General features: G+C 42.5%; 7 protein-coding genes across 7 annotated transcripts; 3 read left to right on the top strand and 4 right to left on the bottom strand.

The window, feature by feature from the left end:
- Positions 1-606: 606 nt before the first annotated feature.
- N7495_001405 (uncharacterized protein) lies at positions 607-3,159 on the top strand (the record flags this gene model as incomplete). The annotated part of the gene is made up of 4 exons (XM_057204075.1): positions 607-979; positions 1,043-1,399; positions 1,481-1,834; positions 2,822-3,159. The coding sequence occupies 4 exons, from the start codon at positions 607-609 to the stop codon at positions 3,157-3,159; spliced, it is 1,422 nt and encodes a 473-aa protein (XP_057068148.1).
- Positions 3,160-3,661: 502 nt separating this feature from the next.
- N7495_001406 (uncharacterized protein) lies at positions 3,662-5,362 on the bottom strand (the record flags this gene model as incomplete). The annotated part of the gene is made up of 1 exon (XM_057204076.1): positions 3,662-5,362. The coding sequence occupies one exon, from the start codon at positions 5,360-5,362 to the stop codon at positions 3,662-3,664; it is 1,701 nt and encodes a 566-aa protein (XP_057068149.1).
- A 552-nt stretch (positions 5,363-5,914) lies between these two features.
- On the bottom strand, positions 5,915-6,516 carry N7495_001407 (uncharacterized protein; the record flags this gene model as incomplete). Its single annotated transcript, XM_057204077.1, has 2 exons — positions 5,915-6,029; positions 6,404-6,516. 2 exons carry the CDS (start codon positions 6,514-6,516, stop codon positions 5,915-5,917), a joined length of 228 nt encoding a protein of 75 aa, XP_057068150.1.
- A 926-nt stretch (positions 6,517-7,442) lies between these two features.
- Positions 7,443-9,153, bottom strand: N7495_001408 (Amino acid/polyamine transporter I; the record flags this gene model as incomplete). Its single annotated transcript, XM_057204078.1, has 2 exons — positions 7,443-7,468; positions 7,521-9,153. The coding sequence occupies 2 exons, from the start codon at positions 9,151-9,153 to the stop codon at positions 7,443-7,445; spliced, it is 1,659 nt and encodes a 552-aa protein (XP_057068151.1).
- A 414-nt stretch (positions 9,154-9,567) lies between these two features.
- Positions 9,568-10,925, top strand: N7495_001409 (Pyridoxal phosphate-dependent transferase major region subdomain 1; the record flags this gene model as incomplete). The annotated part of the gene is made up of 2 exons (XM_057204079.1): positions 9,568-9,661; positions 9,709-10,925. 2 exons carry the CDS (start codon positions 9,568-9,570, stop codon positions 10,923-10,925), a joined length of 1,311 nt encoding a protein of 436 aa, XP_057068152.1.
- Positions 10,926-11,675: 750 nt separating this feature from the next.
- On the bottom strand, positions 11,676-13,042 carry N7495_001410 (SDR family oxidoreductase; the record flags this gene model as incomplete). The annotated part of the gene is made up of 4 exons (XM_057204080.1): positions 11,676-12,254; positions 12,315-12,497; positions 12,553-12,680; positions 12,736-13,042. The coding sequence occupies 4 exons, from the start codon at positions 13,040-13,042 to the stop codon at positions 11,676-11,678; spliced, it is 1,197 nt and encodes a 398-aa protein (XP_057068153.1).
- Positions 13,043-14,316: 1,274 nt separating this feature from the next.
- N7495_001411 (uncharacterized protein) lies at positions 14,317-15,628 on the top strand (the record flags this gene model as incomplete). Its single annotated transcript, XM_057204081.1, has 5 exons — positions 14,317-14,506; positions 14,634-14,704; positions 14,766-15,119; positions 15,199-15,253; positions 15,315-15,628. The coding sequence occupies 5 exons, from the start codon at positions 14,317-14,319 to the stop codon at positions 15,626-15,628; spliced, it is 984 nt and encodes a 327-aa protein (XP_057068154.1).
- Between the last annotated feature and the right edge of the window lie 790 nt (positions 15,629-16,418).

Genomic DNA, 16,418 nt, shown 5'->3' on the forward strand with positions numbered 1-16,418 from the left:
ACTAAGAGTGAAATGTTTCCTTTCCTTTTCAATTTCGTCACAATCGCAGTTCAAATTCTTAATGATCCTTCCCGGTTACCGACCAAGATCAAGTCTAGTAGAACGCCGCCCTGTGAAGAATCCTTGATCAACTAATCGAAAATACCTCAAACTAGCTGATTTTACATAGTGTGAGACTTATGAAAAGAATTAGCGAGCAAATTAGGGCCATATGCGGCAGGTAACTTCAGATAGTGACTAATAATAACTAAAAAATTTATCATCTACCAGCTGAAAAGTGATAGAATTAACCCAGAAGTGGAGAAGTCCTGTACGGACCAAAGTTGTTTCAATATTCTCCACTCCATTTTTCAGCCCAGATTCCACTAGCTTTAGTCGAGGACCACTTCCTCGTGGGACGTCATTGGCAAGTCAATTGAATCTTGCCTTCCACAGTGATACACTGACCTGTAACTGGCTAGAACTCCACTTTGTGAGACATCAAGAAATCCAAGATTTGCCGATGCTTTTCTCCACTCTCAATCAGATCCGATTGCATCAAATCGCTTATATACAGGTGTCTCATGTCACATCTTTTATTACAATTTCCTCTGTCAAAAGTTCATTATGGGGCTAGAGGAGAAATATCCTGCTTATGGTGGTCGTGGCCCAGGTGACCTACGACTGGGTCTTGGCCTGGGAGCCACAGCTACTATCTTTATGGTGTTGCGAGTCTATGTTCGACTTCGGGTGAATAAATTTGGAACAGCAGCTCTGATATGGTCTATCGCAGCTTGGATTGTTACTATTGTCACTCAAACCATGAGTATCATTGCTATTCTACATGGACTCGGAAACCATATTGGGGATCTAGTGAAGACAAATGAGTTGGGTAATTACCTACTCTTTACTTGGATCACTGTCTTCTTTTTCAATATGGCAATCCCAATTGGAAAAGTTGCAGTCTGCTCATTCTTGATCGAAATGAATGCGCAAGGCAGTAGGTGAAACGAACAATTGGTACCGCAATATACAATTGACTAATATTGCTTTTCTTTTACAGATCCCAAAATTCGCATGAGTTTAATGGTTGTCGCCGGATTAAATGTTCTTTTTAGTATTCCTCAAGTCATCATCTGTTGGACGCAATGTAGTCCCCCGAGTGCACTATGGGATCCTCTCCGACAAGCAGATTGTCACCCAGAACGAGCGACATACTATACATACTTCATCGGTGCCGTCGCAGTAGTCTCAGACTTATATCTCGCCATCATCCCAGCCGCTATGTTGGTACCGCTCAAAATCGACCGCAGACTGAAATGGGGTTTGAGCTTCTTGATGGGTTGTGGAATTTTCGCAGCCATCGCAGCCATCATTCGAACATGGGCAGCCAAGTCCATGCTGGGCACCGATCCTTCATGTGAGCGATCCACGTTCAACATTCATTCGTTTTTGAAATTCTCCGAGTAATATGTGCATCTACTGACAATTGACGAATCAGACGGAAGCGGAGTGCTTTTCCAATGGGGTCAAGTTGAAGAGTGGGTTCTTCTCATTTCCATGTCTATCCCGCCAGTCTGGCCTCTCTTTCGCCCATGGACCAAGAAATTCTTCCCATCCAGTTCACGGCCTTACGATCCTTATTCCGGCAAAGGCTACGACCAATTTGCTTCCACTGGACGAGAGCTTACAAATGCCGATCCTCCTGTTGTCACTACTACTATCTCGGTCATGAGCAACAAGGGGACTAAGATGGTCGAGGGGGAGAGTACAGGTGCCGCATCATCCTCAGATTCTATCATCAAATATAATGCTCAAGAAGAGGCTGTCTTGCGACAAACTGGTGACCCAGCGGGTTGGTTAGAGCTCGGCCACTACCCACCACGCCAATAACTGGCAGTGTTAGGAAAATTTCATTCTTTATGTATAAAATATAGAATTTTAATTGATGCTTTTGAACAAGACCTTACGGAGTCTCATCGTGCATGCCCAGGTGTCGTGGTTGAATTTAGTATTTGCTGTGCAACTTCCGGAGCTGATTTATCAACAACAGGTATGACAGATTAATACCTAATTGAATACATAGGTAACCATTTAGTCCCAAAATTCTTGATTTATTTCTTCACTAAAGAAATTTACTTCCCATTAGCGGAGATTAACAGTCCGCAGAACTTGGAACATTACTATGCAACTAAATGATAAGTTGACTAATTAACATTTAAAATTCGATTCACGTCAAGATAGGCCCGAATCAGCGCGCAAAAGGCGGTGTTTGAGTCACGAGAAATTGTTGTACTACTGACACTATCATGGGGAAAAAACTGGGATGATTGAGGGGGTAGCGGGGTTGTAGAAGGTGATTGGTAAATTTGCTTAAAACCTTGGAAGCTACCAATTGACATCTACAGCAGTTGACCTCTGAAGGTTGAATAAAATGCTGTATAAATTCATCCCTGCTATTCCACAATTCCTCCAAGATTTTCAATACACAAATTTTCTCATTCATTAGGGCTCATTTCCTTTTACAATTAACAGATTTGTTTAATGGTAGTTATAGATTGGGAGAGCCGAAGCTAAGCGATCTGAAGCAACTGCCAAAATTCCTACTGAATGACCGATACCTGCATCTTGGAAAAATAATACTCGACCTTTGACGTGCCGCACAAATCAGGCATATTAACAGAAAGAGAACTTGAGGCCACGGAACTATATGACGCAACCGATATGGTCAAAAAGTTAGCAAAGAGAAAATATACATCATTGGATGTGACTACCACACTCGCAGAGCGAGCGGCCATAGCTTAGCAGCTGATCTGCTGTCCGACTGAAACCCTTTTTGAAGCTGCACTTTCTCGTGAGAAGGAGTCAGATGATCACATCGCAGCCACTGGAAAGTTAGTAGGGCCATTCCATGGCCTACCTATCAGCATCAAGGAGTCCTTCAGCGTCACTGGTGTCGACACAAGTTTGGGGGTTGTCTCCATGCTTGACAGGCTACCTATTGCACACGACTCAGAAATGGTCGAGATTCTGATTGCGTCTGGTGCGGTATTGTACATTAAACACGAAGACTCTCAAAACAATGTTTTCGGCCGAATTCTGAATCCGTATAGCACAGATATCACTGTCGGTGGCAGCAGTGGTGGTGAAGCATCCCTCATAGCCATGCGTTTTATTTAACGGTAATCCTTTTCATTTATCATGTGGATCTCAAATTTCTGATGTTCCGTGTAGAAATTCACATGGTTGGCTGCTGTATCTTTGTGCAATATTTATTTCGAGCGGTATGGGTTGAGATAGTATGCTATCAGTTAGCTACTATCAAGACTTGTCATCCATAAAATATGAAGAGAATTTAACATTGTACGAGCGACTAGTCAATCACTGCCTCTCTATAGTCCTTAGCCAGATTAGAAGATAGAAGACTAATTAGAAAAGCTGGAAGAAGAGCAAGTGGAAGAAAAGAAAAAGATGTTGTGAGAAGCTGCCCATGTGTGTATCCAGGTAATGAAGGATGGTTAGTAAAAGTGGAAGTGAATGGGAAAGTGAAGTGAGAAGTCTGGAGTGAAAGTACAGTCAACTCTCGTGGGCTGCACACCCTCTGAGGCTTGGATTTTTTCTTGCACACACCCAATGTGTGCAGCTCGTGAGATGATTATATAATATATACATGAAGCTTTTCCTATTTGGGTTTAAATCCCATCTCCATCAATGTCTTCTGTCTCTTCCCATCTACCTCAAGCTTCTTGAAAGCTTTGGTTAAAGCCTCAATTGATGACATATTCTCCTCTGTGCATCCCTCTCTATGAGCAGCCCATAGTGATAGATCTGATAGATGTCGTAGAATTACCGCATCAGAAGGAATCTCTGGTCTTGGCCCAAATATATATTCCTCGTCAGGATCAGGTAGATCATCGTCGATATCCTCACCACTGAAGTCAAACATAATATCTTCTAATTCTGGCTCTGCGGTATCAATATTTTCATCTGATAGGCTGAGAAACTCATTAAATGGTAATATTTCATCCGCATCTGGTTGAAATGCAAGCTTTTCAACAACCTGATTATAAAGAGGCTTTAATTCAGGATCCAGTGGGTTACTTTCTATCTGATCGTGATCAGTCAGATCTTGATTAGATGGTCGGCACCCGGGAACAACAGTACTCTTGATATAGCAGTTCTGAATAGTCTCATTACTGACCTTTGTTCGCCACGCTTGTGTTAACCACCGTACTGTGTAGTTTAGACTCATGCGTTCACGTGGATCGATACCACGGTCTAGCATACCTATCATCCAATATATCCAGCTCTTGCGATAATAATGCTTGAGGTTTTGGATAATACCCTGATCAAGGGGCTGGTAGATAGATGTAGCGTTCGCTGGGAAGAAGACTATCCTTATATTAGACGGCGGTGGCGCCTTTTCAAGAGCTACAAGATGTGCACTGAAATTATCTATTAACAGAAGTACACGTCTTTGCCTACCGATCCGTAGGTAAAAAGTATGTAACCATTGTTCCATAATTTCGTGTCGCATCCAAGCCTTCTTATTGTGACGCCACTTACATCTAATAGAAGCCATATTAACACCCCTTAATGCATGAGGTGTCTTTGCAGTTCCAATAATCCAGAGAGGTAATCGATCCGAACCAGTCGCATTCGATGCTACGACAATAGTTATCCTAGTCTTGTCTCTTTTCTGGCCAGGTCGACCTTCAGATGCAAGCCCACCATTAGGCATACGACGCCAGTAAAGACCAGTCTCATCCATATTATAGATATCTTCAGGTGTATATTCATCACAGATAATCTGGATCGCTTTCATCTCATGATGTATCGAGTCTGGGACCGAGGCAGCTTCACCATGGAAGGTATGCCATCTGATTGAATATCGACGTTTAAAGCCAGTCAACCAGCCATCACTAAATGCAGGCATAGTCTGATCTTTGTACATCGGCATCTTCTTCCAATATTCTGCAGCTTTAAGCCGAATCAGAGGTCCAGTCATAGGAAACCCCTTCTCTGTATGACGTCGTTGCCACTGAAATAAAGCCTCATCTAACAGCGGCCAGTGTGCGGTAGACTTTCTTGATTTAGTCCCAGCTTCGCTATTATCTAGGTAGTTATATTGAGATGAAAGGGTTCGAGAAACTGTCGTACGATCGACTATTCGGCCGAATTTCTCTTGAAACCATGCAGCACAAGCTTTCTGGGTAGGCTTAGGACGTGTATCAAATGCAAAGATACGTAAGGCTTTTCTCTGAGCATCAGATATAGTCGCATTTGATCGTTTTGGATAGGGTAATTTCGCTGAAAGGGCGACCGAAGATCGGATCGAAGGGGTGGAGGGGAGCGACGGCGACGGCGAGGTAGAATCCTGCATTGTGATTGGACAGATATGCTGAGTAAGCGAACAGAAGGGGAAAAAAAGTGTGCAGACCATAGATGGTGCAGCCCACGAGAGTTTTATATGTAAGAGTGGGGCAAAACTAGTCTAGACAGGAAAAAAGTGTGTCGCTGACAAATGTGTGCAACTCACGGGTGTGCAGGCCATGAGAGTTGACTGTAAAAGGGACCTCGGGGCACTATATACACTTGAGAACCCTTGGAACCTTGGATTGCAAGTAGAAATGCCGAGAAAATTAAAAAAAAATTGGTAGTATTACCTGCGATGCGTCCACTATCGATGGACGAGAGAAGGATAGTGACTTGTAAAGGACTGCCTAGGTGATATGTACTGAAAGAATCAGAATTTTATAGTTAATTCTTTTCATATTTTGTCAGTATGTATAATCTAAAAAGTCAGGAAGAATATACCTAGCTAGGCACGATAATTGGAGGCCTTTACAGCCGTGAAGCTCTCGATTATACCTAGATGGTTATATAGAGCATAGTTAATACAAAAATTTAAATTTATTTTAAGTAGAAAATTTATTTACTGGACTTGGCTCTGGTAGCTCTCTGGTGGAGACGAAAAAAAATCTAAAAACTTGGTCCCAGAGGGGGTCGAACCCTCGACTTTGGCGTTATTAGCACCACACTCTAACCAACTGAGTTATGGAACCATTTGATATAATAGGTCAGCAAGAAATAGTTTTATATCCCTAAGCTAACAGAAACAAGAAAATAGGAGTGTTTTTACGCAAACTTGCTAGTTTTTAGTCAAGTAAAGTTTTGGCTGGGAATTGATAGGAATACTCCTAAATAATCTTTGGTTATTTACTTACATACGTTGTTAACTTACGTAAGTTAGGAGTGGCTCGAGTAAAAGTAGAGGTGTCTATTAATTTCCTTCTGGCTTCCCAGCTTACCTCACTAAATATTCTGCCGTGGCTGCCCGTCTTACCATATCAAATTAGCTCATAGTTTAGTTGGTTCTGAAAATGAGCTTGTCATTCTATTTCAAAACTAAGAGCATACATACGTCTTCCAAGGCTCTGTCTGAAATTTCGTCAATTTTTGAAACATCTTCGGATGATCTTCCTCCTTAGGTCCCCAGAAGTAATTGCCCGGGCGAGTATCCGAAAAATATTCCATTATTGATAAAAACTTTGCCATCTAGTAAGGCCTGTAGTCCCAGACTCCTCCATCTTATAAATGTGATATCACTCAAGCCACCAATCTTCCTATATGGGTGACACTCGCAAGATCAGTCATGGGAAAGCTATATGTAAGTATTGGGCTCAGATCGGCCTAACTTTTTCTGTCCCCATATTTGCGGCCGTAGCTGCCCTTTTAATTTGAGTCTTTGGCCGATACATCTTCAAGCTTTTTACAGGCCTGAAATATAGCGTTACTTGAGACGGAAGCTCCCATTATGGACAGGCAGTTAACGGATTCGGAGAAAGCTGAAGACTCTTATTCACAGTTGCTTTTGTCTGAATGTGAAACTCTTGCGAATGTGATAACCAGTCCGAACGATGATCTGCCTATTCTCATTACTTGAAAAGTATCGATGATCGGGATAGCCCGCGCAATTGGCCGAATTAGAAAAAGTGGTATATTCTCTGCATGGTGAGTATGTTTCATGTGATAACATACTTTAATGAAATCATATGGAAAAAGGGAATTCACCTAATAATGTCACAGAACTCGGTGCGCTGAAGGTATCATCTCTGGCGTGATAGAGATTTAGAAAGAATTTGGCGTTTTATCTGAAGTCACTACATTGGCATTTTCTCTTTATGTATTGGGCTTTGCTATTGATTCTGTTCTACTGGTGCCATTGTTTGGATACTTAGGAAGTCAGCCAGTATACGCATTGTCGTAGTTCCTTCTCTTCACTTTTCCAGATCCCACTCGCTTTGGCTTCTAATATTGGGTTTAAAGTTACGTTGAGGCCCCCAATAACTATAGATGAAGTTTAAAATAAATTTAAAATCAGTTAATAGATGATTTATGCAGATAAGTTGTAGTCAATCGATAGTAAAGTAAACTTAGCAAACAAATACCTAAATACTTGCTTAGGCAATCCAGAACCAGATTCTTTCTGTTAAAGTTAGCATGTTGAGTCAGCAGCCAGGGCTCAAAAGAATACATACCCAGAAAGTTATGAGGCCTGGGTTCCTCCCAAGTAGCCTCCAATCTGTCAGCTTCTTCTTTCCCAGACCATAGATCCATGTCGTCTACTTTCACAAATTTGGTACCCTTGGTCAATTTATAGCCCAGAAACAGACAGGCAAAGATTGGGATATCGATATATGGAGGAATAAAAGTCTTCGCGCTGAAATGGCCGGGGAAAAAGGCATCAAAGCCATTGAAAAATGCCACAGTTGAGGAAAAGATCACAGTAAAGTATGCTAGGTAAGGCTGGAAAGGCGATTGGAAAGGAAGTGATGATCTTGGAATGCCATGGTGCTTTAATCCATGGTAAAAACGGATGTATGTAATTGAAACTGACGACCAAACTACCAGAGTACTAACAGAGCTCAGGTTACTAATCCAGAAGAACACTTCAGCCGAGCTCGATGAGACATTGAGATATACCAGTAAGCTCAGTGCAGCCGAAACAGCAACACAGGCATATGGCACACCAAACCTTCCATATGTAAGGATTCGAGGTGCTTTGCCATCCAGCGCAGTAGCGTAGAGAATCCGAGTTGAAGCGTAAAAGAATGAATTTCCAGCGGAGAGCGCGGATGTAAGTACGACTGCATTGATGATGGAGGGGAGTACTTTGATTCTACCATTCTCGATTGCAATCACAAACGGACTTGCGCCAACGCCATTAGCGCCCGAGTCGAGGGCATTGAGAAGACGGGGATCTCGCGAAGAGACACAGAGACAAACGAGGAAAATACTACCGACGTAGAAAATAGCAATTCGCCAGAAAACACGGCGTACAGCCTTTGGGATATTTCGCCGCGGGTTTTCTGTCTCGCCAGCTGCAACAACTACCATCTCACTCCCGCCGTAACTGAATGTAGCTTGGATAAAGACCTTCCAGAATGCCAAGAATCGACCAAGGGAGCCATTCTTTAAATATTTGTTCATGGGGCCCGGGGTTTGCCAGTAACGGAAACCGATCCGGTCGTGGGTAGGGGTTCCGCCAAGAGTAATTATGAACATGAGGAGCATCAATCCGATGATGGTCGTGAGTTTGATCGATCCAAGCACGAACTCCAATTCACCGTATACTCGGACAGGGAGAAGATTTATGACAAAGATAGTCGCATACAGAATAGTGATCCAGACTGCGGATGAGATATCATTGGCCCAGTAGTCTATAACAAGAGCTGCTGCACTGATCTCAATGGGCACTCCGATGGCAAATTGGTACCAATAATTCCAGCCCAGCGTGAATCCAAGCGCTTCATCAACAAATCGAGATGCATATACAGGAACAGCGCCTGGGAGTGGCAGCCAGGTTGCCATCTCCCCCATGCTGTTAATCACAGCATAGAGATTGAGCCCAGTAATGAGATAGGCAAGCACTGCTGATAATGGCCCAGCCAGTGACAGAGCTTGACCAGTGCCGACAAAGAGACCAGTCCCGATTGCTCCAGAGAGAGCTAGAAATTGAACATGTCGTGACTTGAGTCGCCTCTGTAGACCACCGATAGTATCTCGTGTAGCACAATTCTTGTCGAATTCTAGCTGTCCGTCTTGAAAGTCGTATGGTGTAGCATCTCTTTCAATGTCATATCTATGCGGCTGTTCTGATCTAGCTGACATGTTTCAATTGTTCATATTTCTGTAATTGAATCAGAATTTAAATAGAAGGCCAATAAATAATATATAAAGACATCTCTATAGTAGCAGTACACGGACCCATTACAGTACACGGGGTTTCCGTGGTGCAAACGCGGGGTTGATTGCCGAGTCGAAGTCAATTTGATGCGTCTTCTGGTTATGAAGGTCGCTTGTCGGCAATGTAAGGAATTGTTATTGATATACAAGGTCCACTTCTAAGTCTTCTCCTCGTATACTTCGCCGGTGTTGGATCGTTTGGTAGCATTCAGTCCTTGAATGTGGGGGTATGTGGGGGCCACTAGACCCTGGTAATGTGGGGGAGATAAGAACATCACATAGAAAACATCTCCCTTTCAACTTCTCCTTCCCTCTCTCAACACACTGAGAGAATCAAAGATGGAATCTATTCCGGCTTGGGAGCCAACTGAGTTTGGCCATGACATGCGAAAGCATTTTTCGTTTAAGCCTGGATGGCGAAACCTTAATCATGGTGAGAATCGTCAATTCCTTATCTTTTCCAATACTAATAGCCCATAGGCTCATTTGGGACTGCACCTGTTGCTATTCGCAACAAAGCGAATGAGTTCCGAGAACAGTGCGAGATGAGACCATGCTCCTTTATCAAATATGAATTTAACGATCTTCTTTACGAATCCCGTGTGGCGCTCAGCAATTTTCTGGATATTCCTATCTCGACTATCGTCCTCGTTCAGAATGCGACCACGGGAATCAACACTGTATTCCGGAATATCTTATTTGATGATCGGGATGAGATTCTTTATTTGGACATTATATACGGTGCATGTGAAAAGACTGCAAAGTATATGTGCGAGACAAGCCAGGGCAAGGTTCGCATGCGAGAAATCGGATTCTCCTACCCGGTTGAAGACTCAAAGATCATTTCTGGGTTTGAGGAAGCAATCAAAAGCTCCATATCGGAGGGCTATCGACCACGAATTGCCATTTTTGACACGATTGCATCCAATCCTGGTCTAAGACTTCCATTCGAGAAACTTACAGCACTTTGCCGAGAAAAAGGAGTATTGAGTCTGATCGATGCTGCACATGGAATTGGGCAGATTGACTTGAATCTTCCATCTCTTGATCCAGACTTTCTTATCAGTAATTGTCACAAATGGCTTTATACCCCGCGTGGATGTGCGTTGCTCTATGTTCCTGAACGCAACCAGGCAATGATGCGAAGCACTTTACCAACAAGTCATGGATTTGTCCCTCAAGAAGATCATCAGCCATCAAAAACAAATATCGAGTTTGTTTCTCAATTTGAATTCGTGGGCACTACCGATAACCTGGCCTTTTTAACGGTGCCTGAAGCCATCAGGTGGCGAGAAAGAGTTTGTGGAGGTGAAACCAACATTCAGAACTACTGCTCTCAATTGGCTCTCAGGGGTGGATTGAAAGTTGCGAATATTCTGGGAACCCGAATACTGGACAATACGGCGCAGACGCTCACAAAATGTTTCTTGGTCAATATTCTCCTCCCTGTAAATATTCCAACCTCTGGAAAAGGTAGCCTAATCAAACAGGAAGGGACTTCTGGCACTTCAGTCACAGATTGGACGCAGCATATCATGATTGACAAGTATAATACCTTCATGCCAGTTTTCCCTTTCCAGGGCTCTTGGTGGGTTAGATTGAGCGGGCAGATATATCTCGAAGACAGTGACTTTGAATGGGCAGGCTGGACATTGAAGAGTATATGTGGACTATTGGAAAAGCAGGAGTTTGTTTAGGAATATAGAGAGAATGGAAGAGTATTTACCTAGGTGTTTTCGAGATAGAATGGACGAATGAATAACTGTTAAAAAGTCCACAGACCTTTTCCAAGACTGCAAAAAGCTTCAAAGATAATCAATCGAAATTGCCAAGGTCACTAATGATATACGTAGTTAGTAGCAGGAAACGGCCCTCCGATCCCCTCTAGGTCCAAATTTCAAATGCGCCACTTTAAAGAATGGGCCCTAGGGCAACTCGATCTCACAATAGTCTAGTTTAATCATCGGTAGGTGTTTTCCTATTTAAATACATTTAAGTCAGTTGGGATTTAGATAATTATACTCCTTTATTGGTTATATGCCTATAATTTGCTAATTTTTTTAGATAGGCATCTTCACAAAATAGCTTCACGAACCTCAATTAAATGGGTGAGGATTTAGGATGACGATAAAGTATGTGTTGAATGAGGTGTGCAGGTAGTTGTTTTCATGATATTTTAAAACTGTAACATATTGGACTCGCACTAAGTATAATAAAGCTATTCATATCGCGGGATAGGTTGTTTTCAGAGCAGCTTATAAGTGGGTAGATCAGACTTACAGTTCACTACCGTTGTCCTAAATCTTTCGGTCGTCCTTTCCAGAAACCGGAATCAAAAAAGACAATGATTTCTCAATACTGACAACTTTGCCCATTGAAGCACATATTCATGGATGTGAAGTTAAATACATCTGAAGTGAACTTCTAATATAAGCCAAGAGCCTTGATCACAACATGATCTTCGCTTGTCGCACACGATTAAAGGCCGTATACCACGAAGTCCTAACATCCATGACCTCTGTGAATCCAAGAGCTCTTGCCCTGCCAAGGTCAAATGGGCGATTGAAGCTCATCAGTCGCAGACTCCCCATCCTGGATCCAGTGTTGTGTACACTCTTATGTATAACGTCTTCGCGAAGACCATTTTGATGACACAGCTCCTTGAACTGATCCCAGTGGCGATCTATGTACTCTGTTGGATGTGGACTTGCCTCTTGCGGGCCGACACCTTCAAGTCCAAAGAATGCTGCAAGGACTGGCCAGCGCTGAGACCATGAAGCTGGCGTCTCACTGTCTGCTATGTTGAAAGCCCGAGTGTGAACATCCTTTCGATCCTGTAAGGATGCAAAAATGCAAAAGCGAGCAATGATATCCTGGTTAGAGTCCGTTGATAAGAGCTGCCAAGTTGTCTCGTTTCCAGGAAATGGAATGCGTGCACCTTCGCCTTCAAGAGCTCGGTATAAACCAAGATATATACCCATAGTCTGCGCCATACAGTTTGCATTCCCAAATGGTGCAACACCAACCTGTAAGTTGCTCTAGATTAACAATTTTTCTTTCACTTATAGAGGTTGAAAATTTCTTACTATCACATCAGGCCGGACTTCACACCATGACCAAGGTTTTCCGAGAGATAGCTCTTGAAGTAAATCAACTTGGTGATAGTAAAACAGGTCTTTCGCCCAATCGGCTGGAATCCTAGGAAGATCCTCCTTCAGTGGAACTTGTTCTTTAAATGGGAAATTATCTAGCATCTGAATGCCATATGCCTGTCAAATTTCATCAGGTATCTTCTAAAGCTTATGATAATCAGATTACCCTTACCTTCGTTCCAGTGATCAAGGTAACAAACGTCAACTTGGGAGAAAGAATCTCAAGTGCATTCACAGCCGCCCGGAGCATCTCCTTGTTGAGACGACATTCTTCCGATGGGTCATCACAGGATTGATATGCTGATAATTGTGAGCAGGCTATTATTATCCGCATGAATCGCAAGGAGGGATTTACCAGCATAATATATGTGAGTAATAGTTGAGACAGAGGGAATCTGGGCGCTCAATTCTTTTAAAAGAGCATTATCATCGCCTTTCATCAGATCAATCCCAGAGAGGATATGTAAGCGAGAATGCACGTCGTTGGGCCATTTGGCTTCATCGTTAGTGAATGGTCTGTTGGAAATGGCAGTCACCCTTGAGAAGGTATTGGCTGAAGGATATCCAGAGAGCAACTGGTTGACTAATGCCCATCCATTGATTCCGGAACTTCCAAAAACCACAGCATGGTGTTCACTGTAGATATCTTGCAGCGATGCCATCGATAAAATTTATGATTTGTACAACTTGACTAGGCTCCTGTTCATCAGGCTTTGGGATAAAGTATCCAGGTAGTACAAAACCTGCTGAATCATCTGCAAGGCCAATTTTCTTGACCGCTCAAAAGTTTGGCAATCAATTATCTGATTCGCTTCACTTAGCTTCCTTCATTCGGAACGTTCGGACTACCCGATTTCAGGTGACTGACTACGTTTGAGTGCATTACTGTCAAAACTGACGCCTAAATAAATCATCAAATCAGGATACACTAGCAGAATACACCTTCAGGGTTTGATATAGATGATTGGATACAGTCCGAAGTTAGGGGTGCATGATTTCTCATCAAATTATACCATGTATAAAGAACCAACCTCCTTGTTTACAGCCCCACATCTCCCCCAGCTACACAGTAGATCACTACCTACTTTATAGTGATGTCAACCATCGCTAACACGGTTACAGTGCCTTACTTCTATCGTTCAAGTGTCATTCTAGTCAACGTTGAGAGGAATGTTATCCCTTATCTCAACCCTTGTTTCCGCTCTTGTTCCCAAAATCGTCAATTATTGCCACTTGAAACAACAATTTATTCTTCAGGCTAGTCGTTGAAAAAAATAGGCATTATATCCGATGACTAATTTTTAATCCAATGGAGGGTTAATAAACGTTTATGTTGAAGCAGCCTTCGGGGTTTAATGTTTACCTGTGACAAGCCTGTCGGTCATGTACCTAGGTAGGACCTTTCCAATATTATTACCCGTGGACCTACTCGACTAGATCAAATTGTTACAGGTTCTGGAAAATGGTCTATCTAGATGTTCTTTCTCCAGGACTCTTTTCTCATCACCAACACAGTCCCGAGGCCCCCATAAGTTTCAGATATGTCTAAATTTACTCCCTTACATTGATGCAGAGATGATTATCCCTCTTATACGTACTTTTGTAAGTCTTAAAAAAATGCTGTAGTGGACATACCAGGGATGTGTAAACTGACTTGCTCGGCAAGGATTTTCATTTCAGAAATTCCCACACGAGCATTAATGCTTTGCCAGGACCCAGAGTCGTGGGTGGCTCGGTAAAGTATACCTGCTCAGGTGCCTGACAATCCAGTACATCTTCACAGTAAAGGTGCTTCTAAGGCTCTTTTGATCTTAATTCTTCAATTAATCGTGGCCATGCCACAAGTTTATGCTCATCAAGTGTCCTAATCTTCAATCTCGATCCCTTTTTTTGATGAAGCCCCGACAGTGGCCATTTTAAATTCACAACATCCAGAATGACCACAGCTTCAGACTCACATGATTCAAAAGTCCTTTCAGTCATTCTCTGCAATGGATGTCTCATTATCGCTTCCACCTTGGCTCTTTTTGTACGGTTGTTCGTACGAATGAAGTACCTGACTGGAATACAATTGGATGATGTCTTTTGCGTAGTTGGCTGGGTGAGGTGTTTTCAAGAAAGATCCAGTGATCTTTGTTACTGATATTTACTGCTCAGATATTTGCCCTTGTCGAATGTCTGATTTCCATATTGAGTATGGTCTAAAAAGTCAGCAATACCATGAAATCGTTGCTCATACTGATATATTTATAGTGACCGGATACGGATATGGAAAACACATTGATACAATTCATAGTGAAAAAGAATTGGAGATTTTTCTGAAGGTTAGATTGAACGTGCCTTTCAATATTTTCCAGAATGACTCGCTTACCTTGTTGCCTTTAGCTTGACTTTGCGACGGAACTAATGTATTTGCACGCACTTTGTGCAATAAAGATCTCATTCTGCCTGTTCTACTTAAAAATCTTTCCCGGTAACCGGTTTAGGATAATAGTATGGTGCATTTTGGGGCTAGTCATTTCAGAAACCGCCGAAGAAACATTCGTTGTGATTTTCCAGTGCTGGCCAATTCGAAAGGCATGGGATCCAACAGAGAAAGAGGGTGGCAAATGCCTACCGCTCCTAGCCTTTTTCTACATCTCCTTTGCAGCAAGATTGGTGACAGATCTTGCGCTGTTCACGCTTCCGGTACCGCAACTTATAAGACTAAAGATGACATTCGTTAAACGAGCAGGACTCGTATTCATGTTTGGGCTGGGCCTATTGTAAGTACTGAATCTGTCAGACAAACTTTCTATACTAACAAATTGAAGCGTAGTTGTGGCAAGCATCATCCGGTCGACTTATCTTAATAGATTTTTCAAGGATCGCACGTGTAAGTAGCCCAAGAGGAGTCTCAAGGCTCTGAGTAACTAATACACTGACCATTATTAGACAATCTAGTTGAAACACTCAACTGGTCCTCAGCTGAACTCGAATTAGCAGTTTTCATATCTTGCTTTCCTTCTTTTAAAGCTCTTGTTTCCTTCCGCTATCCTGGACTACGTCGAAAATTGGGGTTATCAGCTGAACACAGCTATGGAGCAAGTTACGAGCTGTATAACTCAAACCCAGACGAAGACCATTCCCGCGGACTGTTTCACAGTTCAGAGTCAAAGAAGGCTGGTGCGATATTTGGGACACATATCGAGGTAGGGGCAAGCCAAAATGGATCTGAGGAGCCTAATTTACCATGCCAACGAATGTGAGGGTAAATCATGGGTAGATAGTAGACATGACGAAAAACCGCATCGATCACGGCAGATGTAACGTACAGATTTGCATATTCCTAGCATCAAATGTTAATTTATCATTGGTAATGTAACTTCATTAATCAATACATATTGACTATCAGCTACCGACCCAGGTAACTATAAATTTTGGCAATTCGTGTATAAGATCTATGCAGGTGGTGAATTCAATTCTAATCTTTACTCGGTTTTCTTTTACAGATCAATACCTCCAGCTGACCAACTAATCCACTTCAATAACTGGCTCTGGTGGTAATTGAAATTTGATAAAACCTTCTGCCTTAATTTAATTAACTACATTCCGCAATTTGAATAGCTGCGCTATTCCTCAAGTCCTCTGATTGCGGTATCAGATCCCGGCCTAGCGAGGTGCTTTGTGTATCAACAGATTGATGATAAAGAGATAATCAATACCCCAAACCTATCCAGTAATATTCATTGAGCAAATGGGGTGCATCAAATTATAAAGATACTTCCAATGTTCAATCAAGAGCCGACCTGAGCCGCTTTGGGCAATGTTCATCCCTTGTGAAGCCTTCCCTCGCAGTACCACCAATAGCTACAACTTCCTTGCAGGTTTCGGAAAAGTCCGAAATTCTCGAATTTTCAGCTACAGCCCGTATGTTGCTTGCTTTTTTGATCGTATGCACTGACCTCCAAATAGAATTCGTTCCAAGGTTTGGTTTGAGTTATATATCACTTGGAGGTACGAAGAAAGCTGCGAAAGATCGAAGCTTGCAATGATCAA

Source organism: Penicillium taxi (genome assembly GCF_028828555.1).
Source record: "Penicillium taxi strain IBT 34144 chromosome Unknown utg000001l_segment0_segment0, whole genome shotgun sequence".
Taxonomy (NCBI): domain Eukaryota; kingdom Fungi; phylum Ascomycota; class Eurotiomycetes; order Eurotiales; family Aspergillaceae; genus Penicillium; species Penicillium taxi.